Source organism: Lontra canadensis, unplaced genomic scaffold, assembly GCF_010015895.1.
Source record: "Lontra canadensis isolate GAN:19392208 unplaced genomic scaffold, GSC_riverotter_1.0 scaffold58, whole genome shotgun sequence".
Lineage (NCBI taxonomy): Eukaryota > Metazoa > Chordata > Mammalia > Carnivora > Mustelidae > Lontra > Lontra canadensis.
In genome coordinates this window covers 11082919-11108367 of record NW_022631052.1, presented here as the reverse complement: position 1 = coordinate 11108367, position 25449 = coordinate 11082919, and the positions used below count along the sequence as shown (strand labels likewise).

At 61.3% G+C, this 25449-nt stretch overlaps 1 protein-coding gene across 16 annotated transcripts in view; it reads left to right on the top strand.

The window, feature by feature from the left end:
* Positions 1–25449, top strand: part of NCOR2 (nuclear receptor corepressor 2) — a 207171-nt gene that overhangs the window by 158385 nt on the left and 23337 nt on the right. For 9 of the 16 annotated variants that reach the window (XM_032876484.1, XM_032876474.1, XM_032876473.1 and 6 more), the window contains 10 exons: positions 4583–4730; positions 6688–6738; positions 7770–8397; positions 15117–15237; positions 16121–16277; positions 20368–20532; positions 21307–21446; positions 22122–22224; positions 22461–22565; positions 22855–22958. In XM_032876484.1, the coding sequence (XP_032732375.1) occupies positions 4583–4730; positions 6688–6738; positions 7770–8397; positions 15117–15237; positions 16121–16277; positions 20368–20532; positions 21307–21446; positions 22122–22224; positions 22461–22565; positions 22855–22958 (1722 nt within the window). The remainder of the gene's footprint in view (positions 1–4582; positions 4731–6687; positions 6739–7769; positions 8398–15116; positions 15238–16120; positions 16278–20367; positions 20533–21306; positions 21447–22121; positions 22225–22460; positions 22566–22854; positions 22959–25449) is intronic. The other 7 variants (XM_032876482.1, XM_032876486.1, XM_032876483.1 and 4 more) reach the window with 3 other exon arrangements.

Sequence of the window (25449 nt, the reverse complement as noted above, 5' to 3'; positions counted from 1 at the left end):
TGGGCTCGGGGTGGGTTGTGCTGGTCTAAGAGAGGTGTAGCGGTAGCTGATGGAGGAGGCCGGCCTTCTTGTCGCCTGACCCTGTGCACTGGAGAGTCATGAAGCCAGGAGACCACGGAGGGGATTTGAACCCGGGTCTGTGGAGCATCCCTTCGTGGGCCTGCCCTCCACTAGACGTGGCTCAAACAGGACTCAGCAGAGCATGGTCTTGCCGGGTGAGCCATGGACCAAGTGTGTTGGACCAGGAGATAGGACCAGCAGGCTGAGTTCTGGGGCCTACAGATGACTGAACCTTGCTGACCACTTGTTTTGGTGAGAAAAGGCAATTTGGGTGTGGGGCTGGTTCTTGTTCCCAGCTGACCTTGAAGGAGCGATGGAGGAAGCACAGGGAATACATCACAGGGACCCATCATGGGAAATTGGGCTCAGCCTGGGTCCATCCATCCCGATGGGCCACCCAAGCTGCAGGGGTGAGTTCCCCGTCACTGGAGTATGCAAGCAGGCCTCACAAGATGCTACTGAACTCCATGAACTCGGCCTCCCACCCCTCCCCGGCCCTCTCTGGTCTCCAGGAGGAAGCTCTAGGTCCTTATGAATCCTGAAGCGGAGGCAGCCACCTCTGGCCATTGGCCAGGCCCCGTCTGGAGCTCAGAAAGACATGTCACCCTTGTCCAGTGCAGGAAGGAGCTGAGGAAGCAGAGGGTCAGTGTGTGTCCCCTCCTGCTTTACACCAGGCCTGGCCTGAGCAAGGCCGTGGGGCGACGTCAGCAGGAAGCAGGATTGGGTGGGCAGGCGCGCATGTCCCAGACTTATGTAACATTTGGCATTAGTGCCTTCTCCGAGGTTTTCCTCCCCCTCCTTATGGCCGAAGGTTACCCTTTTCTCCCATCTGTGATTCCAGGCCCTGGGGCTCAGCTTCCGTGTTTCTCTGTCTCTGTCTGTCTCAGTCCAGGTCTTGCCTTGCCTTGTTTCCTTCTGTTGTCTCCTCTGTCCTAGGCTGCATAGGCCTGGAGGGGGACACGGTCTGGACAACAAAGTGCTTAAACCTGACCTGCATTCAAATGTGAGCTACTTGACTCATGAGCTGTGTGATCTCGGGAAAGTGTCTTTGCCTCTCTGAGCCAGTGTCTTTGTCTATCAGGTTCATTCATCTAAAGAAACTGTTACGGGGCGCCTGGGTGGCTCAGTGGGTTAAGGCCTCTGCCTTCAGCTCGGGTCATGATGTCAGGGTCCTGGGATCGAGCCCCGCATCGGGCTCTCTGCTCAGCAGGGAGCCTGCTTCCCTTCCTCTCTCTCTGCCTGCCTCTCTGCCTACTTGTGATCTCTGTCTGTCAAATAAATAAATAAATAAATAAAATCTTTAAAGAAACTGTTACAGAGCACCTGCACTCTAGGTGACAGGCCCTGTTTCAGGTAGGCTGGGGACAAAGCAGAGAACAAGGGTGCTGGCCCTTCAGGGGCTAATTCCAGTTCAAGGGACAGATGAACATACAAGTAATTTCTGATTCTGGTCTGAAGGTGATAACGTGAGGGATATAGTAGAGAGTGATTGATGGGAGGCCGGAAGCACTAGCTGATGTTGACAGGATAATAGGGAAGATTTTCTGAGGAGGTGAGGTCTGAGCGAAGTCCAGATTGAGGTGAGGAAGTGAGTCACACTAGTGTCTACAAGAAGGAGGTCAAGGCAGAGGAATGACCAGTGCAAAGGCCCTGTGGCCGAGGGCCCTGTAAGCATGTTTGCACAAGGAGGCCAGTGTGTTTGTAGCAGGATGACCGAGGAGGGCAGAGGTGGACAAACATTTTGGAGAGGTGGGTGAGGCCCAGATCTAGACCATGCAGGGCTGTATGGAGGGGGAACAATTGGGGTTTTCTATCAAGGGTTTCAGGGAGCCCCTGGAAGGTTTGAAGCAGGGGCAGTGCATTCTGGCTTATAGAGCAGAGGTGTGTCTCCGTTGTCTCAATCCAGGAAAACACCCGGGCACATAGTAGGTACTCAATAAACAGCAGCTGCAATCATACGTGTCTTGCCAGCATCTCCTGTTCTGCACACCCCTCCTGATTCTGGCGGTACAGGGCCACATGTGGAAGGATTCGGTGTAATTCCTCGGACACTCAGAAAGTCCCAGCCTCTCAGACCCCGTGTTGGGATTCGAGTGTTGACATCATACTTGCCCCGCTTGGCCTTGAGTCCCCAGAAGATGCACATCCCGGCCAGGCCCCCAGGAGCCCCGGTTCCCTGCCAGGCTCCCAGCACTGTGGAGTCCCACCCAGTTGCTGCCCCCCCCCGCCCCAGCGGCAGATCTCGCCTGCCTCACCCAGCCCAAGCAGAGGAGTGAGTCCCTGTCTGCTAAAAATAGATTGGGGAAGAAGGGGGATCCCTCAGCCGCACCCACAGAACCCACATGCCACACAACTTTCTCGCGCCTCGTGGGCTCCAGCTGGGCCTCTGGGAGAAGCTTGGGGTTTGGGGCAAGGCCGGGCCAGCCCCTGGAGGCGGGGGGGGGGGGATGGCAGAACTGGGCGTTCCCAGAGTGGCCAGGGGACATTCGGCAGGGTGGGGCTATGGCCCTGGCCTGTTGGTGACGGAAACCGTGACTAACGGGCAAACGGACGTTTTCCTTTTCCTCCCCACGTTCTGAGTGGCTATGTTCAGAGGACCCCCATTTGCTCAGGAAGAAGGCAGGACAGGAAGTGATCCCACTCCCAGACTGGGGCTGAGGCTTGGGGACCCCCTGAGGCCTGTTCCCAGCCCAGCCATAGTGAGGGCCTGGGGCGGGCTGACCCTGCAGTGCCTGGAGCATGCAGGCCATTTGCCCCAAGAGTTTTGGGTCAGGGGCTTTCTCCAGGGGGCCAGGGGATTGGTGGAGGGGAGGTGCAATAGTTTCCTGTTTCCTGTACCAAAGGACCACAAACGAGGTGACTGAGAACAATAGAAAAGCATTCTCTCACAATCTGGAGGCAAAAATCTGAAATGGAGGTGTCTGTAGGGCCCTGCTCCCTCCGGAGGCTCCGGGGAGAAGCCTGCCTTGCTCCTCTAGCTGCTGAGGGCGGCCGGTCATGCTGGACATTCCTTGGCTGCTGGACACATCGCTCCCTATGTGCTTCTATGTGCCTCTGCGTCCGGATTCCCCCTCTTCTTAAAAGGACACCAGTCGTACTGGACTCAGGGTCTGCCCTAATCTCGTATGACCTCATCTGAACTAATTACATTTGCAAAGAGCTCATTTCCAAATAAGGTCACACTCTGAGTTTTGGGCGGTCATGGATTCTGGGGGGACCGTCCCCGGGCCCATGCGAGGGGCTTCCCTGAGGCTCTTGGCATGTCTGAGGTCACCACAGGTTCTACTTCCTTCCTTGGAGATCCTGAAGGGCTTGGGCTGGGACCCTCCTGTCACTGCAGCTGCATCGGGGCGGGTCATCCCCTCTTGGGAACCAGTCCACTGCCTCCGGGAGTCCCTGGTCTCCTTGAGACCCTAGCACTCCGCCATAAGACGTACCCCAACTCTGCCAACTGTGTGTTCGAGCCTCAGAGGCCGCCCGCTCTGTCAGCCGGTTAGTAGCCGGCAGATGTGCTCAAACCTCGGCACCCCACCCCGGGAGGGGCAAAGACAGCGGCTGTCAACCAGGAGGGAGAAGCTCGCACCCAAGCTGGGGGATGGGCGTCTGGCCCCGTGAGTGAGGGAGCCGGGCTTCCGGGGACCAGGGTGCCCTGTGGAGGCCTGTGCAAGTCCCCGCTGCGGGAGCCTTCTTTCTGCTCCTTGCGCACACTGAGCTGGGCCCCCCCTCGGGGGTCTGTACTCACACTTCCCTCTACCTGGACCACCAACCTCCAGGGCTTTGCCTGGCCGGCTCTCTCTCTCTGTGCTCCTTCTTGGCTCAGAGGTCACCTCCTCCGAGAAGCCTTCCCTGTCCGTTTGAGCCCCGCCCTGTCTGTTTTGATCTTGCTCATGTCCCCACCTCTGAGTCTCTAATTAAGTGATATATTGTTTGTTGGTCCCCTGACTAGAAGATCTCTGTGGACAGGGACCTTGTCTACCTCATTCATTGTGTGTCCTCAGCCCCGAGGCTGTCCTGGCATGCAGGAGGTGTCCTGGAAAGACTGGGGGAGTGAAATGATGAGGTTCCCAAACCAGTCCTGTCTGCCGGGGCTCCGTGAGAGGCAGAGGTGACATGCAAGGAGGTTTCCCTCCTTCATTTGCTTCCCACCTAGTGACTGTGCCTGGCGCACTGTCCTCTGGGACATCTGGTCACTGCTCTGCCGGGGGTCGTCAGAGGGGCTGGACCAGTCACGGGGGCCTGTAGGCAGAAACAGCCCTTCCTTGCCTGTCCCAGAGGGATGTCAGGGCAACTGATCGGACAGGCTGCACCATACATGTATCTGGGACTTGAGGGAAGAATAAAGGCCTCAGTAAAAATAGCCACTGGCATGGCTGGCCGGTGGGGCGTGAGCGGGGAAGGTCGCCTCATGGCCGCTCGGCTGGGATCACCGTCCACTGCACCTGTGACGAGGCCCCGGGCACAGGGAGTCCCCGGGCCGGCAGCCCAGGCCCAGGCTGTGACTGCCGCTGTCCCTGTGCCCTAGGAGAAGGAGAGGAATGCACGGAGGAAGAAGAAGAAAACCCCAGCCGCCACCAGCGAAGAGGCTGCCTTCCCGCCTGTGGTGGAGGATGAGGAGATGGAGGCATCGGGTGCGAGCGGGAACGAGGAGGAGATGGCGGAGGAGGCAGAAGGTGAGGGACAGGAACTGACCCGCCCCAAGAATGTCTGGGTCCTCCTGGAAAGAGGCCTGAGCTGCCTTGGAGGGGGAGCGTGGTGCTGGTGATGGAGATGGTGTTGGCGGGGATGGTGGTGGTGGTGGTGATGGTGGCGATGGCAATGGTGGTGATGATGGTGGTGGTTATGTGGTGACGATGGTGATGGTGATGATGTTGGTGATGATGGTGGTGGTGGTGGTGGTAGCGATGGTGATGGTGGTGATGATGGTGATGGTGGTGGTGACAATGGTGATGGTGGCGATGATGGTGATGGTGGTGGTGACAATGGTGATGGTGGCGATGATGGTGATGGTGGTGGTGACGATGGTGATGGTGATGGTATTACTCCCAAATGCTCCAGTTTGGGTGATAAATTACATGGGTCTGTTCCTGTCCCCCATGGCACGTTGTCCCCAAAGACCCCAACCCCTAGCTTAGCTGAACACCTGTGCCTCTCCTGTTCCCTTCCTACCCAGAGCTGCCCCGTTTGGGGCCTCGTGTTCCTGGTGAACAGAACCCTCTTTCCTCTTGCCCCTGCCTAGGGTGCCTTCCTTTTCCTCCTGTCTGCCTACCTCTGCATTCAAACTCCCAAGCTTCTGCCAACATGGTAAAGAAAGGAGGGAGTCACCTCCTGGCTCCTCAAACCAGGCCTGCAAATAAATTCGAGCTCTGCCAGCCCCCAGTGCATTCTCGGGCCTGAACCTCACTTCCTGGTTGAGAGCAGAGAATTGGGCCATGTGGTTGCTCTTGCCTCAAGCTGGGGATAGAGTCTGGCCCCCTTACTGCTCTGGGTCTCTCTAATCCAAGTTGGTGAGAGGCCTGGCCAGCGTCTGAGTGAGCACCACAAATCCCTCTGCCCTTGTTTTCTGGGTCCTGAATTTATAGCCAGAAAAAGAGAAGGAAGCAGAAACCCAATCCCCCCTCTTTAAATATCCTCCCAGCTGTTTGTGTGGATAGGATGCAGCCTTGGTGGGAGAGTAGAAGGAAGCCAGACTTCGGCTCAGCATTAAGACCAGAACAGACACTGCCCAGTAAGAGAACTGTGTGGTAGTGAACTCCCCGTCACTTGTAGGGCTCACATCCCACAGTGGGGGTGGTGGAGGGACATTCTGTGCTCGGTGGGGGAGAGGGAGGGGGACGGCTCGTCTGGCAGAGCTGAGGCTCTGTAACCACCTGATGGCTCTGAATGGGTCCTGTGCAGTGGGCTAGAAAATCCTGCACAAAGGTGCAGGGTGATACTCCCCATCACATGGATGAGTTTTGGAAACCGAGGCCCAGGGAGAGGAGAACTGCTCTCACGGGGTGTCACGTAACTGGTGGAGTTGGAGTTGGCCGTCCAGCCAGCTTTCGCTGTGTAATCCTGTGCCTTGTGACCAGGAAGGGGGAGGTCAGAGAGGTTCTGGGTTAGGGCCTGAGGTCGCCCTTGTGGAACCTTCTAGAAAGCCCGGCCAGCCCCAGCAGCATGGCAGACCCCTCCAGGGGGCGGGCAACAAGTGCCTTGCTGCATCCAGGCAGAGATGAACCCTGGGCAGCCGGGGCTGAAGGAGGCCTTCGTCCAGGGCCATGGCGGCTCCCTGCCCACCTGGCTCTGGAGCTGAGCGGTGGGATGGGGTCCAGGGCCATAAAGGCCTTTCCTTCTGCCCTGCCCACCTCTGAGGTTGGCATCCCCACCTCCGTCCTGGGAACACAGGTCCAAAGAAGGCCAGTGACTTGTCCAAGGACACCCAGGAGTGGGCGGGACTCGCCCTTCTCCCTGCACCACTCTGTTGCTGGCCAAGGCCGCTGCAGGTCACCCATGGGTCTGAAGGGAAAGGGCACGTCACTCCAAGATAAGGCTACAGGTCCCCCTGTTGCTCGCCCCCCTGGCCATCTCCTCTCTGCCACCTGCTGCTCCTGCCGCCTTGCTTCTAATCCTTCTCTTGCTTCCTTCCAGCCTTACACACCTCTGGGAGCGAGGTGCCCAGAGGGGAATGCAGTGGCCCAGGTATGAGTGTGGCCGGCTGGCCTGGTGGCGGTGGGGGGAGGGGGGGCGAGGTCGGGGTAGGGCTGTGCTGGGGTCAGGGGCATCCCGAGGGCACCTGTCCTCAGTGAGGGGCCCACTTCCGTGAGCATGCCTCTGTGAGTACCAACATTTGTGCTGTTGCTGCCTCTGTCCGCCTTCCCTGTGCGGTGTCTGTTCCCCATGCTGTTCCCTGACTCACGCTTGCAGATCTGTACGCTCAGCTTCACCGTTCTGTTGATTTTCACCAGTGTTCTCGTCTGTGACTTGCACCTTCTTTGATTTCCCAACAGCAAGTGCAGGGCTTTTCACTTTGTCCCCATTTTACGCAAAATGGGGGAAACTGAGACCCAGAGAAGTGACAGGAGTGTTGTTAAGGCTGAAGAGCCCGGTGGGAGGCTAGCTGCCCTCACCCTTCATCCGGACGCACGTTCAGTCACTCGGTTACCACTTCCCTGTGCACCTGCCAGGTGCCGGGGCCGTGTGGGCCTCCCGACGGGGGATGCCGCGGGACGGGACGCTTTCCCCTCGGGCTGTTCAGAGTCCCCTGACGCAGTAGGGAAGTCACCAGTGTCACCCTGTGCTGCCACACCCTGGCTTACTCCCCCTGTGAGCCAGGATCTGCTTGCCCACTCTGCAGAGGGGGAGAGCAAGGCCCAGAGGGAAACTGTTTCCATGGCTGGGCTTCTGGCTTGGGCACAGCCAGCTCTGGAGCTCAGATGAGAGCCCCCGGCCCTGGCCACATAGGGGTGCCAGTGACCCCAGGGGCTGGAAGTCAGTGAGGTGGCTGGGCACCAGGGTCAGCATGGGGAGCAGGTGGCAGGGGGAGGGCAGGGCCCTAGGACCGGGAGGGGCCGGCTGCCCATGTGTGTGGGAGCCTCAGGGCTGTTGGGGTGTCCGGCTGTGGGGCCACTCAGGGCATCCTGAATTTGGGCCCCGGAGCTGGGATGGGCAGGTCCAGGTCTACGCCTGAGCCGCCCGACACCACTCACCCTGCCCCTCTATCCCCCTCACAGCTGCAGTCAACAACAGCTCTGACACCGAGAGCATCCCCTCCCCCCGCACCGAGGCCACCAAGGACGCGGGGCAGAACGGGCCCAAGCCCCCGCCCGGCCCGGGCCCCGACGTGCCACCCCCTGAGCCACCCACCCCTCCGCCAGAGGACGCTCTGACCGCCCCCGAGCCCACCCCGGCCCCCGAAGCCGCCCGCCCGCCCACGCCCCCGCCAGCACCCGCATCACCCACCGCACCCCCTCCTGTGGTCCCCAAGGAGGAGAAGGAGGAGGACGATGCCGCGGCCACCCTGGCGGTGGCGGAGGAGGAGCAGAAGCCCCCTGTGGCCCAAGAGCTGGCTGTGGACGTGGGCAAGACGGAAGAGCCCGGCGAGGTGCCCCCCACGGAGCCCGTCAAGAGCGAGTGCAAAGAGGAGGCCACGGAGGAGGGGCCCGACAAGGGCAAGGGGGGCGCTGAGGCCAGTGCCGAGGCCGCGCCCGAGGGGGCCCTCAAGGTGGAGAAGAAGGAGGGCAGCGGCCCCGGGGGCAAAGCTCCCACGGCCAAGGGTGCGGCAGCCCCCCAGGACAGCGACTCGAGTGCCACCTGCAGCGCAGACGAGGTGGACGAGCCCGAGGGAGGCGACAAGAACAGGTGAGTGGGCAGAGCGGGTGGCAGCTCCGTCCTCTGCAGCCAGCGCCCGGGCAGCAGCACACCGGCTGACTCGGCGTGAGCCGAGCGTGGCTGGACGTGGAAGGGAGCAGCCGCGAGCCGTCTGGAAGGGGCGCGTGCCAGGCAGCGGGTTTGGCTCCCTGGGGCCGTGGCATGAAGCCCCCCAGACCGGGTGGCTGCAGGTGTGCGGGTGTGGCCAGGTCCCTGCTCCCCCAAAGGCTCTTACTCACACGGTGTTTTCCTGTGTGACCCCGAGCCCAGAGTTCTTCTTCTCATGAGGACTCCATCACTGGATTCGGCTCCACCCTGATGATCCCATCTTAACTTGATCACGTCTGTAAAGAGCCCGTTTCCAAATTAGGTCACATTCATGGGTCCCGGGCTGTTTGGGCTTGAGCATGTTTGAGGGCTCGGGAGGTGGTGGGGGGCACAGTTCTATCCTTAACAAGGCAGGAACAGCAGGTGCCAAGGCCTGGGGGTGGGAGACAGCCCGTGTGATTCAAGCGGAGTCCTGTAGCCGCTGAGGGTGAGCAGGCCGGGCCAGGTCGGGGCTGCAGTCTGTTCTCAGGGGAGGGAGTGCCCTGCTCAGCTGGGTGTGACTCGGGCTCGGAAAGCAGCTGGCCACCAACACGGGGACGTCAGTGGGGGTCAGAGAGGCACTGGGAGATGGCTGCCGTGTCTCTGCAGACAGTGGTGCGGGTCTGCCCGTGGCTGCTTGTGTAACACACTGCTGAGACCCCTGGGGGCTCGTGTCCCCTCCCCCTAGGGTCCAGGTGCTGGAACTTGGAGGCCACCGTCCTGGCTCAAGTTGACTGAGACGTTGAGGCTGCACTCGGGGCTGGCCTTGGGGTCCCCTGTGCCGTCCTGTTTGGGTGCCCCCATCTCTGAGCTGTGTTCCTCCCTTTCTTACCTTTGTCTTTGCTCCTGGGGTGAGGTGCCCAACCCCACCTCTTACCCGAGCCCCTGGAGCACTGGATTTTGACTGATGGTTGAGGACCCTGAAACCCCTGGCCAGAACCAAAGCTCATACCCCTGAGTTGGGGCTGGCTGAGGGCAGAGGTGCAGAGACCCACTCCCACCCACATCTGGACGCTGGAGGAATGTTTTCTAGTGAGGCAGGCTGGTCGTTTTTATTTTGACTAAAAACAGTGCGGTCTGTTGTCTCTCCTCTCCTGTCTCGGAAAAGTTCTGGGCAGAGTGAGAGGGAGGAAAATCTGACTTTCAAATAGCAGAGTTCACTCGGAGCCTTTCCTCTGCCCCGTGATTCACCTTGGGGCATGTTAAAATGGCAAGTTCTAGAACATTTCATGTGAAAGTTGGATTCATCCAGAGCTCTTCGGGTCTTCCTCCACAAAAGGAAGTAAGCCGTGTTTTGTGTGTCTGGGGTTCCCTGGGAGCCCCTGCTGGCAGGAGCCTCCCCACGTCGTGTCAGGAAGGTAGTCTGCTGGGTGGCTCTGTGACCAGCAAAGGCCCGGCCACAGGCTTCTTAGGGCTCGGGGGGTCCTGAGCTCCTTGCCTTTCGGAACAGTACGCACGGGGGCCCGATCCTCCGGGAAGGGCCCCCGGCCAGGGACCGGCTGCTCCGCTCACTCTTTGTGCCTGGGGAACGGGGTCAGGGCGGGCGGCTCCCCACCCTGCTCGTGCTGGCCACAGGGACGGAGTCATGGAAACGGGTTTCTGCTCCTAGCGGGAAGAGTGCTGAGCTCATGGGGCAACCATGCTGATAAGCAGCCTCCTGGGTTCACATGGCCTCTGGCCAAGACTGGGGACCGGGGAAGGCTGAGCTGAGCCCCGCTAGCCCCCGGGATCCCTCCGGCCAGGCCTGAAGCCCCAAAGGCTACTTCCAGCCTCCCTCTCTCCCCCAACAGCCCCACCCAGGGACGTGTCCTTCCCTCCCCCAGCTGGATCTGGCTCTCTCCACTCTTCCGGCCTGAATGTCCAGCATTCGATCCCTGGGGAACGGCGGCCCTGGGCTGGGAGTCAGGACACCTGGTTTGTCACACCCTGTGTGACCGAGGCTGGTCCCCCGCCCTTGGAGCCAGGCTGGACTTGGGCCAGCTTGCTGACCTCTTCCTGGCTGGCCGCCTGCCACCCCCTCTCCCCCCAGCCACAGCCGCGCAGGCAAGATGCGTCAGAGCAGGCCCTGGCAGCCAGGGCCTCCCGGAAGGGCTGGCGGGACGGGTGGGCCCCTGCACGACCCCGGGTCCTGGCCGGCCGCCCACGGCCCTCCTTCCCACTGGGCAGCCCTGGTGTGGTGAGCTGGGCGTCCCTGGACGAGCCCAGGATGCATCTCGTTCTAGCCCCTGCCAGACAACCTTTGGAGAGAGAAATCATATTCTGCTTTGACTCTCCATCACCTTCTGCCACGCAGCTCTGCCTGGGAGTTTTCTTGGCTGACGACCAGAGATGGTAGCTTTGATGGCTAAGCCTTGAGCTCGCCTGGCCTCCTCTGTCCCAGTATCCAGAGAGTGTGCCTGGGCACTTTCTGGCGGGGTTGAGACCCCAGAAAGCCCGTTTCCCTGGGCCTCTGTTTTCTCTGAGATGGGTGTGGGGTCCCCACTTTCAGGCTTCCCGTGAGCATAATGGACGTCATAGCGTAAACTGCAGCCTGGGGGCAGGCCCACACATGCTAGGTGCTCAGTGAATGGTTAGCTGCCTGCGGAGCTGCTTTAGGAACACTGAAAGTTTACTCCGAGAGTGGGCTGGAGTGTGGCTTCTTCCCCTGCACCCCGGAAATTCTGAAGGAACCTCAGCAGCACTTTCCCTTTTATTTCTTTATTCTGTAAATGATTGACTGAGTACCCGTGTTTGCCAGGGGCCCTTCTACGTGCAAGGGATGCTGGGAGCAGAACAGATGAGCCCTGATCCCACTGGGATCCCAAAGGGAACGTTGATAACTGGGTGATGGGAAGATTAGGGGCGCCGGGCAGGGGCCATGCATGGGGCAGTCAGGGAGGCCTCTCTGAGGAGGTGGCATGGGAGGATCATCAGAGCCTATAGTGGGAGATGTGGGAGGAGCAACCGGTGCAAAGGCCCTGTGGCTGCATGAGGTTATGTTCAGTGGAAGGCAAAGAGGCCTGTGGCAGAGCAGAACGAGAGAGAGGGCAGGAGAGGAGGTGACAGGTGGGCAGGGACCTGGCCTCACAGGAAGCAACAGAACCATGTCTATGCAGACACAATTCATAACCAGCCTTCCCTCACCCTCCAGCCCCATGTATGGCAGCGAGGATGATCGGAGCCTGATGATCATAGGGAAGCCAAGGGGGGTGCTTAGCAGAGAGGGTGTCCAGACCAAGGGTGTCCCCAGTCCCCCATTGCCCATCCCTTTCCCCCAGCCCTGGCCCTCCAGTGTGGGAAGAAAACCCACAGTGATGTGAAGATCGCCTGACCCGCTCAGTCCCAGGTGCTGCTGTCCGTGCTTCCTGTGCTGCCCCTTGTTCCACCCACAGAACTGTCCTGGGAGGGCAGGGGTGGCTGCTCTCATGCCCATTTTACAGATGGGGAAACTGAAGCACAATGGTTCTGTCCTCCAGCTGAAGGTGGGCTTTGAACTGGGAGCCTGAACCCTGAACCGCTCCCAGCTGCCTTGCCAGCTTCCCCTCTCCTCCCGGGTCACATGCCTGGTGCCAGGCTCCGAGAGCCCCTCCCCCCTCCCCCCGGGACTCCAGAGAGGAAAATAAAAGCTGCTGTCTTCCAAGAAAACAAAGGAAAGAGCATAGAGGCAGGGCTGCCCCTGAGGAGGGCTCCTGGAGCAGTGCTCACCCGCTGTGGGGGCTGGAACGAGGGAAGTTGGGAGTCCTACTCCTTTCAGGGTTCCAATCGCTGAGGCTTGTCAAGGACTTGAACCCAGACCCTTGCTCTTGGAAGCTGGTCTCTTACAGCAAGTGGGCAGGTGGGCGTCGGGAGGCTTCTCGTGAACCGAGCTCCTGCCTCCCTCAGTGGGACACTCAGGAAGGAGGAGTCCGGGTCTCTGGGTGTGCCCCGAATGGGGGCTTGCTGAGAGCGTGTGAGGGGCAGTCTCTGCTGCCCTGCTCTCTAATGTGACTGGTCCTCCCTGGGCGAGGAGCTGTGGGGAAACCAAGGCAGGGCCCAGGCCCGAGGGGAAGGCCCTAGTTCCCTGGCAAAGACTTCGCTTTATATGTGTTATAAAAACATACTTAAACTGATAGGAAATGTTACTTTTTAACTTTAATACTTGTGTCTTATAGTAGTTTTGTATTTCTGTACACCTGTGAAATACGGCATTTCGTCGTTCGTGGAAACAGGACAGTTAATCAAACTCTTGGTTTCATGGCTAGCGTATAGTACGTTCTCTATTTTCGTCTCATGACGGCTTAGGGAGCCATCCTTCACCGACTATACAATCCAGCCACACGGCGTGCGGGGGAGTGGATTTTAATCTGTTCACAGCGGTGTGCAGCCGTCACTGCCACTGAACCCAGAGCTTCTCCGGCACCTCAGAAAAAAACCCGTGCCCTTCAGTGTCACTCCTTGTTCCGCCCCCAGCCCCTGGCCTCCACCTGCCTCTCTTCTGTCTGTGGATTCTCGCCTTCTCGACAGTTCCTATCAGTGGCTCCCTTCACAGCGCGTGGCCCGTCGCGTCTGGCTCTTCTCGGTCAGCATTGGGCTCTCAGGGTCCGTCCACGTTGTAGCGGGTGTCCTGCTTCTTCCTCGGGATGGCTGGATCGCAGTCCGTTGTGTGGACAGACCCCGTTTGGGGGTACTTTCGTGGTTTGCACCTCTTGGCTCTGGCGATGGTGCTGTTGTGATCTTCGTGAACAGGTTGTTCTCTTGGGCGAACCCCCAGGAGCCGGATGGCCAGGTCGGGTGATGACTGCATTCCGCCTCTAGAGGAACGGCTGGACTGCTTCCAAAGCACGCTCGTTTTAAAATTAACGTTTACAAGTGTGGGTTGGTTTAAATGGGTGCTGGGAGGCAGAGGGGAGGGGAGGCCGGGCATGGCGTATGCGTCGAGGCAGGTGGCAAGCGTTAGGACAGCTGATGGCGTCTCTGCTTAGGCCTGTTAGGGTGCCAGGGCCCTGGGGCCTGAGTGCAGGAGAGCAGGGAGGGTTGGCAGCTACAGGAAAGGCCCCAGAGCTGGGGAGCAGAGGGCGAGCAGGGTCTGGGGAGGTGGAGAGGTGAGGGCGGGAGGGAGGGCGAGCAGGTGGGGAGGACCATGGAGGCCAGCTGAGCATGGAGAAGTCAGGACGACCTTCCTCTGTGCCTCAGGCAGCCCCAGCAGGCGTCGCCGTGTCTGTGTCTGCTCAGCCGAGCGTGTGGCAGATGTGGGTAGGAGGCAGGTAACCGCAGGACAGCCTGTCATGGCCATGGCTTTGTGGCTGCGCCACCGAGAGCAGAGGGCACCTAGGCCTAAGTCAGGTGTCTGCCTGGCTCCATCTGCAGAAGGAGGCGTGGTTTCCTCGTCGCCGGGGGTCTGGCAGCAGCTGCAGGGTCGTGGACAGGCGTGAGCCCTGTCCTGGTTAGCACAGCTCTCGCCTGGAAGGCAGTGGCTGTGGCTTACAGTCCGCGCGTGGCATCACCTGGTATGATTGCGGAGCACAGTGGGGGCTGTGCCCACAGGATCCTCCGGCTCTGGGGACCCGGCCTTAGCTTTGCCCTCTGGGTGAATCCCAGCCTGTGGCCGATGCCCTGGTGCACCCTGTTGGGTCATCTGCCGTGGCGTCCTGCAGGCTGAGACTGGATACCAGGTCCCTGTGCTCCCTAGGCACAGCGCTGGGTCTGCTGTGTGTTTAGCAAGTGCAGGTGGCAGGAGAGAGTCAGCAGCTAGGCAGGAACCCGGCAGCCCTGGTGGGTGGACAGGGGTTTGAGGCTGCAGCAGACTGAGTTCCCACCTTGAAGACTTCATGCCAACTGGGGGGCCAGACAGGGTTTGTGGCAGGTTGCTGTGCCCAGTACTTTGGGAGTTCCTAGAAATCCCTGAAGACTTCCTGAAGGAGGTGACATCTATGAACCCCTCAGGAGCCCCAACCCACAGGGCAGGCTCTGCCTGGGTGCCTCAGACACTGCAGCCCTACATTGGAGGGACCCTGCCCCTGGCATCCGCTCTCAGGTGCCCAGTTCTATATGTCCGCAGCAGGTGGACATGAGCTCGCTTTGGGGAATGAAGCATTTACAGGCCCGGTTCAGCTCTGGGCCACACTTCTGGCTGGTGTAGACCGTGTACCAGCTGAGCAGCTGCGGTCTACCTGCTCTTAGCTCTTTGGTCAATGTGAGGTTGCAATTGGTGGAGATTTCTAGTTGCGTGGGTAGTTTCTCCAGCTCCTGTCCTCCAGTGAGCGGGGTCCACTCCGCTCAATGCCCTGGCGCCCGAGCCTCTCACATGCGTGCGATGGATAGTCTGACGCTCGCCGAGCCCTCATCCAGTGGATTCTTCCACGTTGCTACAGCTTCCAAAGGGCCGCGCATGCCTCGGGCCCTGCGCTGGGCTTCCCTGGGAGTCTGCTTGGCTTGGGCTGTCTCAGGCCAGTGTTTGATCCCGGCCTGGGTCTCCGGGCCCAGAGGAGGGAGGGAGGAGTTGTCTGTCCCCAATCCCCACTCCCAGAGTCTTGGTGGGTCTCCTGGGCCAGGTGGCCCTGGACACGTGCCTCACTTCTGGCGGCGCCTCCAGCCCCCGTTGTGCAGGGCTGGAGCCAGGAGAGCCAGCTGTGAGCCCCCGGGGCTGATGCTCGTCTCTCCCTCAGGCTGCTGTCACCACGGCCCAGCCTCCTCACCCCGACCAGCGACACCAGGGCCAACGCCTCACCCCAGAAGCCTCTGGACCTGAAACAGCTGAAGCAGCGGGCGGCCGCCATACCCCCCATCGTGAGTGCCCAGGTGCCCCCTCTCGCACCCCGGGACTCCTGCCAAGGAAGGCCGCGGCCGCCGTGCCCCCCACCCTTCACCTCTGCTTCGGGAAGACAGTGGATCAGGGCAGGCGCAAAGCCCCTGGGGGCGGGGGGGGGCAGCACCTGCAGCCTCACTCCTCCCAGCCCTTCCCAGCAGCCTCCTGTTTCCTGGAGAAATCCCCATGGAGATGAGGTGGGAACGGCTCCAGGGAGCCAGCAGGCGAGCCGGGTGGGGCTGTGCGGGAACGAGGGAACTTGCGGCCTGCAGGGCTGCCTTCTGCCCTCCTGGCCCGGCGCCCCTGCAGGCCTTTGGGCAGGGTCCCTGTGGCTCCCCCACCCCCCCGGGGGTCTTCCAGAGCTCCCCCAGACCAGGGACGGCAGGTCCCAGCACCCTGGGGAGAAGGCCTCACTCTAAACAGGAGGCCCTTGGGGGAGGCCTTTCTTCACCACGGCCCAGCCGCTGCCAACCACCCCTCTCTGAGCAAGTGTGCCCGAGCTTCCCCAAGTGCAGCGGGGAGCTGTGGGCTGAGGGGCTCTGAGCTGACCGGGGCTTTCGGAGTGAGGTGCACAGGGCGGCCCGGGCTACACTGCTGGCTCCCCAGGGCTGGGTGCAGTCCCGTTTGTCAATGCTGATCTCTCTGAGACCCACAGAGACTCGGGGCCCAGGCATGGGCTCCCCACTGGGTTGCTGGGATGCGCGAAAACCTGCTCTCCTGTCCCTGAGCCGTGTGCCCTTGGGCACCTCACTGCCTTGGCTCTCAGGCTGGCTTGTCATGTGTAGGGGGCCCGGAAAGCCGTTCCTCAGCTAAGTGGCCCCTGGACAGCCTGTGAAGCTATGTACCTCCCCCTGCTTCTCTCAGCAGGTCAGCAAAGTCCATGAGCCCCCCCGGGAGGACGCAGCTCCCCCCGCCCCGCCGCCACCGCAGCCCCTGCAGCCAGAGAACGACTCCCCCCAGCAGCCCAGCAGCAGCCCTCGAGGGAAAAGCAGGAGCCCCGCACCACCTGCCGACAAAGAGGGTGAGTGGGGGGGGCCTGCAGGGGCGAGGGGTAGGGGTGTCTATGCATCCAGGGCAGCTGCTGCAGACGCCGAGCGGAGTGGCAGAGTGGGCCAGCCAGAGGGGTCAGACGGGTGGAGGGGACAGCAGGGCACGGCGGGGACAGGGGCGAATCAGAGGACCCCTGCTCTCTCTGAGGTAGGCCCATCCTGGCTTTCAGCCAAGTCACCCCACAGCAGGATGGCCCCTGTTGTGCTTCCGGGGAAGCCAGAAATCCACGTTTTCACCTGAGGGGCCGTTTCTCAACGTTGGCAACTTAAAAACATTTTCAGATCATTGCGTATGCGCTTAAGCCCGTCTGTGGCTCAGCCTGTGACTCCCCGTGGTTCAGCCCACCCGTGAGCTCCCAGAACCGTGGACAAGCCTCGGCGCCCAGCTGGCGGCAGCTCTTGGGGCCTGGGTAGGAAGCACTGCTCCCTGCAGTGCTCAGCCTGACCTTATCCCAGCCCGAGGTCGCTGGGTTCACTGGGGTGCCCGCGGGGGTAATTCCCTGAGCAGCTGCCCAGGGCATGCTTTATGGTCGCCACGTGAAGCTCAAGGTCGGGGGACAGGCAAGGCGTGGTTTCTTGTTCTCTGGATTGTCTGCCTCTGCCTCACGTTCCCCGCTGGCCGCGAGAAGTTCCAGGCCTGCATCCCCAGAGGGTCCCCCTTCCCGGGGCAGCCCGGCGCGCCGCACCTGCCGTGTGCGTCACAAGTGATGGGCAACGGCCCTCCGGAGGCTTCCCCGAGCTGGGCCGGCCTACGCGTCTGCCGGCCACTCTCAGCATCGGAGGGCAGCAGGACCCCCCCGCCCACCCTCCCTGAGCAGCACAGCACAGGGGTGGGCTCTGGGGCCAGGCGCCGCCTGCACCCTCTTGGGTAGAGCAGCCTTTCTCTGGAAAACCAGGCTGGCCCTGGGCCACAGGCTGCCTCGAGGGTGGTGCTGCTTGCCCGAGGACAAAGAACGGGGCTGTCCCTGAAGGAGAACGCTGCATGCTTCCCACAAGTGACACGGGCCTGCCAGACATCCCCTGTTTAATCAGCCTGCCCCCTCACCTCCCTGCAGCCACTCCCACCTGCCGCAGGAAGTCTCCGATGCCACCCGCAGGGGCAGGCCTGCATCCCGGCCCGTACACGGGCTGGCTTGCGGCCCCCGGACCAGGACATTTGTTGAACACCTATGATGCTCAAGTGCTGGGCCAGGGCCCGGGGGTGCAGCAGCGAGCTGGACAAAGTCCTTGATTCAGGGAACTCTTCATGTGACTGAGAAGGACCGCAAGCCAGGGCATGCGCATAAGAAAGCAGGATGACTTTAGGTTAGTTCACGCAGTTGAAAAACAAAGCAGGGTGAAGAGAGGCTCAGAGGAGCTGTCTCTGTGGAGATGATGACTCAGTCATGGGAAGATCTGGGGGAAGGGTGTTCCAAGCAGCAGAAAGAGCATGTGCAAAGGCCCTGGGGTAGTTTGATGTGTTTGGGGAGTTGCCAGAAGGTCGCTGTGGCCGGGAAGAGGGTAGGATAGAGAATCAGAGAGGGAAATGGCTCATGATTGCTTAGGGCCTTGTAGGCACATGGTACCATGTGGATTTTGTCTCAGGTATGGAAGAAGCCTTTTTAGGAGGAGACTTAATGTGTTTGTCTTGTGGGAGAGAATCTAATTCCATTTTGGAAAGATCTCTTTCTCTCTCTCCGGTCATTGTTGAGGAGTAAGGGCTCCAGGGACTTGTGGGCAGATGGAGGAGGCCACAGTGCCGTTCCTGACCACCGTGGTGCCAGCCTGGACTGCGTGGTGACCATGAGGTGGGGAGGAAGGGGGTGCGTGAGGAGTTTGCTTCAGAGGCAGAGCCAGGGGGACCTGCTGACGAACTCGAGGCAGGGTGAGGCCGGGCTGTCTGTCTGCTCTCAGGACCCAGCTGGCCCCCATATTGGGGCCGGGACAGCCCGTGACAGGGGTGGGATTTGCCGGGCAAGAGCGCGGTCTGGCTCTGGAAGACCTTCCGGCTTTGGGGCATTAGCCCAGGGGTTGGCTGTGCGGTGATGTCAGGGGCCCAAACAGCTCCAGCCCATGTCAGACCTGAGCAGGGCTGTGCTTGCTGTCCATGGGTGGCTGGGCACCACACAGGGCTGGCCAGGGCCTGCTGGGACAGGTCATAGACCCTGTCCTGGAAGGAAGGAAGCCAACACCAGTGGTTTCTGAGTCTGGCCTCGGGTCGTGCTGTTTCCTGGAGTGGCTCCCCGCTGCAGACGGCGCCCCGGGTAGCAGACACTGCGTGCATTTCTTGTGGGGTCTGCCCCGCCGCTCAGTGCCCTTAGGCACAAGTGTGAACTTGACATCCAGCACTACCTTGCTAGTCTTGCAGGAACCTTCCCTACTGCCTGGCTCCTGCATGGAGCAGCTCAGCCAAGCCAGTCCCTCAGCTCCCCTGGGGACAGCTGGAGGAACAGGTTGTCTCTACAGGCTCTCGGCCTCCTGCCCAGCCTGGCCCAACCCCAGATTTCCCTTCCAGCCCCGGAGCCCACCCCCGCCCACCGCAGCCCGAGTGGGGCTGCAGCGAGCAGCACTCAGACTGGATAGCTGGACAAGCCGAGGCCCGGGGGGATTCCCTGCCCCTGTGACCCTCTCCTGTGGGCTGCCCACTTCAGCAGGGCACAGGTTCAGGGGGACTGCGGTCTCTTCTGGGTGGGGGGCGAGAATCTGGAGCACGCACGCCTCCCCGGCCACCGGCTGTGCCCACAGCAGGCATCACTAATCGATGCTAACACTTGGCTGCCGCAGCTCCGGGGGCTGTCAGAGCTTCCCTCTGTCATCTGGAGGTGGCCCAAGAGATGACACCTGCCTGCTATTCTTGTCCCAGGGCCTAGAGAGTTCTGGCGTTTCCAAGTTGTGTCTCCTGCCCAACTTCTCAGCCAGTTCTCTCTCTTGGGACTGGTCTTCCAGCCAGTTCTCAAGGGAGAGGTTCAGAGCTTGAGGCAGGTTTCAGTAGAGTGGGAGGTGGGCGGGAGAACAGCATGACGACAGACCCGAGCCCCTGGCCTTTGGCCCTGGCCACAGGGCGTCCTCCAGGCCTGAGAATCTGGGGCCAGCTGTCATTCACCCTCCTGCGGGCAGAGCGCCTAGTGAAGGCTCGGACTGCAGCCTGTAGCCTGACTGCCTGGGCTCCAGGCTCCCTCCCTTGCCCGCCGTGGGCCTTTGACCTCCCTCCCTTCCCCTCTCCTGGCCTCAGTTTTCCCATCTGAAAAACGGGGATGGCAGCAGTAACGTTCCGGGTGCAGCAAGGATGAGCAAGTTGGCGCATACGATGCCCTTGAGAGGTGCCAGTCTGCGGGAGGCCTGGGCAGGGGAGGGCGCTGCCCTGCCGTTGTGTGATCTGGGCTGCACGGGCTGGCGAGCGGTCAGGTCCTGACTGAGCCAGGGACTTGCTGGTGACCTTAGAGCGTGCCTCCGTGTGTCTGTACCTCCGTTTCCCGCTCCGTATGGCGGCTCTGGCCGCAGTCTGTTTCGCACGAGCTTACTAAGGAGCCTCCTGGGGTCCATGCCCGCGTGGGGCGCTTAGCACAGTGCCTGGCACGTCGTCCCTGTTCGACAAACGGCTGCCTTGGGGGTGGTTCTCCCGAGCGTCTGGACCTCCGGCCACCCGGCCAGGGCATATGTATCATAGCAAGCCTTCCTCGCTGTGCAGAGGCCAACCAGCTTTTGCTAGAAAAAGCCAGACAGTAAATACTGCAGACTTCGTGGCCAGCCAGTCTCTGCGGCCGCTGCTCAGCTCTACTGTAGACAAGTCCATGGGCGGCAGGCCCCGTGCCTCCGGTTGCCAACCCCTGCGTTGAAGCTCTGTCCACGCGCCTTGCTTGCCTGGCACCCTGGGACTTAGAAGCTCCCTAGGATCATGCGGGCTCAGGGCTCAGGGTGGGGCCGGCTCCCAACACAGACCCCTATTCCTGTTGGCCGGGACCCCATCCTTGCCCAAGGCCAGTGCTGTGGGCACAGGAGGGCCTTGTTTGAGCAGGCGTGGCAGGGCCACTGGGTCCCCGAGGGGGGCCAAGTTTGGCTGACTGCCCTCCCTCGTCCCCTCAGCAGAGAAGCCTGTGTTCTTCCCGGCCTTTGCCCCTGAGGGCCAGAAGCTGCCCACAGAGCCCCCGTGCTGGACGTCAGGCCTACCCTTCCCTGTGCCCCCTCGTGAGGTGATCAAGGCCTCTCCGCACGCCCCTGACCCCTCGGCCTTCTCCTACGCCCCACCTGGTGAGTAGCTTGGCCCAAGCTTGGGCTCCTCAGGTGCCACGCTGGGTCACTGGGTGCCAGCTCCGTGCAGTGGTTTGGAACCATGTGCAGAAGGAGCTTAGAGTCTGCTGGGACCCAGCAGGAGGGATGGTCTGGTCAGTGAAAGGAGAGGAGGAGATTTATAGAGAGTTGAGAAATTGGCAGGATTAAGATCGGGGCCACTGGTAATAGGGAGTCATAGGAGGTGCTCGTGCTGGTGAGGGGCAGCTCTAGAGTGGGGGCTGTTTTCTACCAGTGACTTAGAGCTGGAGAAGGGACAGGTGGAAAGAAAAGCCTGGGGAGACCACAAGCACCAGGTCAGGTGAACCAGAAGGCCCAAGTCAGAGGTTAAGACTTTATTCTGGGAACGCTGGGGAGCCATGGAAGGTTACAGTGTGGTGGGGAGGATGTGAGCCCATAGACTTATTAGAAAGATCCTTCGGTTCCTGTGGGGGGATGGGCTATCACTGAGGGGAGGGGAGGTTTGGGTAAAGTTGCAATGGGGAGACCAGTTCCCGGGTCTGGGCCCGACGGGGGCGGTGGGGGGGTGGCTCGGGCCAGGGACTGGGCTGTGACAGGGTGGAGGGAGCCTTCCCTGAGTTGTGACGTCTGAACTGAAGACACAGGGGCTCATCAGGACAGAGATGGGAGGAGCAGCAGGGGCACGTGTGGACAGGGAGGTGCCTGGGGTGGGGGGGGTTATCTGGGCCACAGCCACTGCTGGGGCCCTGAGGTGGACAAATGTGTGCCCTGCAGGTCACCCACTGCCCCTGGGCCTCCACGACAGTGTCCGGCCCGTGCTGCCGCGCCCACCCACCATCTCCAACCCACCGCCCCTCATCTCTTCCACTAAGCACCCCAGCGTCCTCGAGAGGCAAATGAGTGCCATCTCCCAGGTGAGGCAGGAGGCTCGGCGCCCCCCCCTCCAAGTGTCTGTGTGTCCTGGTCCCCGGAGAACAGCTCCTTCCTCTTTTGAGGGTTCAGTCTTTCCATCTGTAAAGTGGGGACATCGGGAGCTGGGTACCCAAGGGGCTAGGGTCATCCCTCTGCACAGCAGTGCTGGGGCCTCAGCTGGCTGGAGCTTGTCCCAGGCACTCGGGACCTTGGGCCTCTGGGGCAGTCAAGAGCAGAGGCTCTGCAAGCAGATTGTGTGGCCTTGGGGCAGTTACCTACGCTTTCTGTGCCTCGGTTTCCCCTCTGTGAAGTTGAAGATTGAATGCACTAGACACATAGCACGTGGTGAGCCTGTGACTCCCCGCCCCTTGGCCTCCCCGACCCCACCTACCTGTGTGGCAAGGGACAAGGGCGAGGGGTCTGCCCCGTCCCAGCCCCCGTGCGTGCACCGTTCCCTTGAAACCATACCGGCCACTTCACGGGTGAGGAGACCCAGGTCAGGAGAGCCAGGGACTTGTCCGTGGTCACTCGGACTTGAGGCCCAGCGCCCCCGACCTGTATGTGATCTCCTCTCGGGCTTTCGTGGAAGGGGATGTCAGGGCACTCTGGCTGGGCTCGGGCGTGGGGTGGAGGGACTGTGAGGGCCCCTTTGACCCCATGACCTCTGTCCCTCACAGGGAATGTCTGTGCAACTCCACGTCCCATACTCTGAGCACGCCAAGGCCCCTGTGGGCCCCATCACCATGGGGCTGCCCCTCGCCATGGACCCCAAGAAGCTGGGTAAGGATCGCGCTCCCCTTCCTGGATGGCCCAGGCTTGGCTCTGGGGGTCCGTGTTGGGGGCATGAGGGAAAGCCGCTTGGCCGCTGGAACCATGGCCTGAACTTGAGGGCAGGGGGGGCAGTTCCAAATCCCTGGCTGTTCTGGAGCTCGGCCCCTGGGCAGGATTAGGTGGGGGCCCTCCCTCTGAGCCCCTACTGCAGGGGTGCGTGGCTCACTGCTCTCGCCCATCCCCAGCGCCCTACAGCGGAGTGAAGCAGGAGCAGCTGTCCCCGCGGGGCCAGGCTGGGCCACCGGAGAGCCTGGGGGTGCCCACAGCCCAGGAGACGTCCGTACTGAGAGGTGAGGGCGTGAGGGGCGGGCATGGGGCCCGGGGTCTGTCCTGCACCCCCAGCGGCTGCCCCTCCGCTCTTTGGAGGAGGGTCGAGGCAGGAACGGGATCTTTTATCCAAAATCTGCTGAGCCTCGTTCTCTCCCAGAAGGTCCCAAAGCCCCTCTTCATAACGGTTCGCCTCTTGAGGGGCAGTGGCCCTTTGTGTTGAGACAGCAGGGGCCTCGCAGGTCAGCGGGAGCACAGTCCCCCGTGAAGGGGTTGCAGACACCCTGTACCCCTGTGTCTTGTGTGTTTCAGGGACATCCCTGGGCTCGGTTCCAGGAGGAAGCATCACCAAGGGGACCCCCGGCGCGCGGGCGCCTTCCGAGAGCCCCATCACGTACCGTGGCTCCATCACCCACGTAGGTGTCTGGGGCCCCGCCTGCCTGGGGAGGGTTGGAGGGGGGACCGGTGGGCCAGCCATCTGTTCCCTCCGGCGTCCCTGTGCGGCACCAGTCATGGTAGATGGAGCGGCAATTTGCCTCGTGGTCATTTATCTTGTCTGCTCGGGGCCAGGCATGTTAGGTGCTGAGTGGCGTCCAAAACTCGCCCGTCCCCGGGAGCTGGCGGGGCAGTCACAGCAGGCAGCCCAAGAGTCACAGACCCAGCAGGGCTGGGCCGATGGCCTCAGAGCATCCAGTGCTTCTGACGGAGTAAAACACTGTGATTAAGGACACCTGGGGCCGCCCAGGCTAGTGTGGGAGACTGCTTGGGGGTGAGCCCCGCAGGATTCTTGGGGGAACAGCATTCCCAGTTCGGGGAACAGCACCTGCGAGCCTCTCTGACACGTGCAAGGAGCAGCCAAGGGCCGCGGTGCCTGGAGCAGGGGTGGGGCTCCATGGGCCAGGTCGTGGGGGGGTCCTCTGCACTCTGGCGCAGCCGGCCCCCACCCCTGTGGCTCCTTGCGCACCGTCCTCATCCTCCCTGGTTTGGACTTTAGTCCCAGAAAACAAAGAGGTTTCCTCGTGTGCCGGCCTTGACCGCGTGTGGTGTCGGCCACTGAAGGGCTGGAGTCCGGCGTGGTAGCTTCGTTCACGTCCGCAGCCGGGAGTGTGGGATGACATCGTCCCCTCCCCGGCCTTGCAGGGGGAGCCGATCCAGAGGCCCCCTGGTGTCAGGGAGGGGGGATCAGTTCTCTACGTGACTGAGGTCTGGGGCTCCCCGCACATCTGGGGCTCGTTGAGCGCTCTCCTCCCTGGCCAGTGAGCGTGAAGTGTGGCTGCGTCACTGCCTCCTGGGGCCCTGGGCTTGCTCTCCTTCCCTCCACCGAGCTTCGGACAGGACACGTTACACGGGCCCAGCATGGGTCGGTGCTGTCGCAGCTCGTTTTATAGATAAGAAGACCGAAGCTCAGAGGGTAGACTTGAGATCACGTAGCTAGTGAGTAGTGGACCCAGAGTTTTGTGCCCGGCTGCGTCGGGCTCTAGAACACCGTGCTGGAGAACAGGGAGCCAGAACGCACCGGTGTGTGTGCCCGGGAGCCCAGGCACAGACACGCTCACACACAGAGACACTCACGCAGACATGCAGACACACTCACTGACACAGGGCATAGGGACAGACAGATACGGACCTCGGCAGTCATGCTCGCAGGGCACACAGTGCCCCGCCCACACGCATGTTCATGGCGGAGCGTCAGGCCATAGGCTGGCCCGCGGTGAGCTGTTTCCGACTCCAGTGGCCTCAGATCACACCACAGAGGGGAAAGCTGCGGATTTTGAAATAACAGGCTTTTGGAGGCGGCTTTGCCGAGTGCAAAGAACAAGGAACCTGGGGCAAAAGCCAGGCCAGGGTGTTCAGGTCCCTGCTGGGACACACACTTAAGCGGGGGACGGTCTCTCTTGTAGAAGTTACTGCCCAGAGTCTTTCTGTGGCGTCACTGTTGATCGAAGGTTGACCTCTGCAGTTCCTGGGCACCCGTCCGCGCTGGGTTTCCAGGCAACGGTGACCCACACCTTCTCAGTCCCTCACACCCCTTCGATTGTCTTTGGCAGAGGGTGGCAGCTGCCAAAATGCATGAGAGTCAGACTTTCCCACAGCCTCGCTGCCGGGCAGTGACGAAATCATGCCCAGACCACACACGCACACATCCGTGAACCCAGCGGGCTCTCGAGGAAGCCCCAACACTCCGTGCTCCTGGGTGCTCCCACCCACCCTGGGAGTGAAGGTCTCCGGGGCCCGTGCCCTGAGGCTGCAGGGCCCTCGTCCTTGAAACAGGCTCAGGCCAACAGTCTCCACGCTTGCACGATTCTGTCCAGTGTATTGTCCCCAAGGGCAGGGTCACAGCCCCTCAGGGTTTCTGTCCTCTGTTTGTGGCATAGAGGAAAGCCCCTGTAAACAGCGTAGCTCGAGGACATCGACCGCCTTCAGTCCCAGCAGGAGAGCCCCTTCCTGTCTCCCACTGTGCTCTTCGATGAGCCGCTGCTTTCCCAGGACAGACCCAGTTCCGCCAGCACCAAGACCTGGCTCGCAGCTGCCCTGGTGTCAGCGGTCTCGGGGAGGATGTCCCTGCCGTGTGCTCCCACCTGTCCCTGGACCGCCACCACCCAGTGAGGCGTGTTGCTGCTACACTGTGTGCAGAGGTAGCTCAGGGCGCCGGGGAGACCCCTGCTAGAGCATTTGCTACGAGAAGTCGGAGGAGCCCGTCTGCATTCTGTGTCTTGCTGTCCCTCTCCTTGCGGATCAGGATCTGCAGTTAAAGGCGGTTGCCAGATGTTGCTCAGTGTCCAGAGGGGGTTTCTCAGCAGAGGAGCTCCCATGGGGAGACTCACTGGTCCAGGGCTCGGCACACAGAGGGACCCCCCATGTCCGTCTGTGTAACGGCTCATGGAATATAGACATCTTGACTTGGGG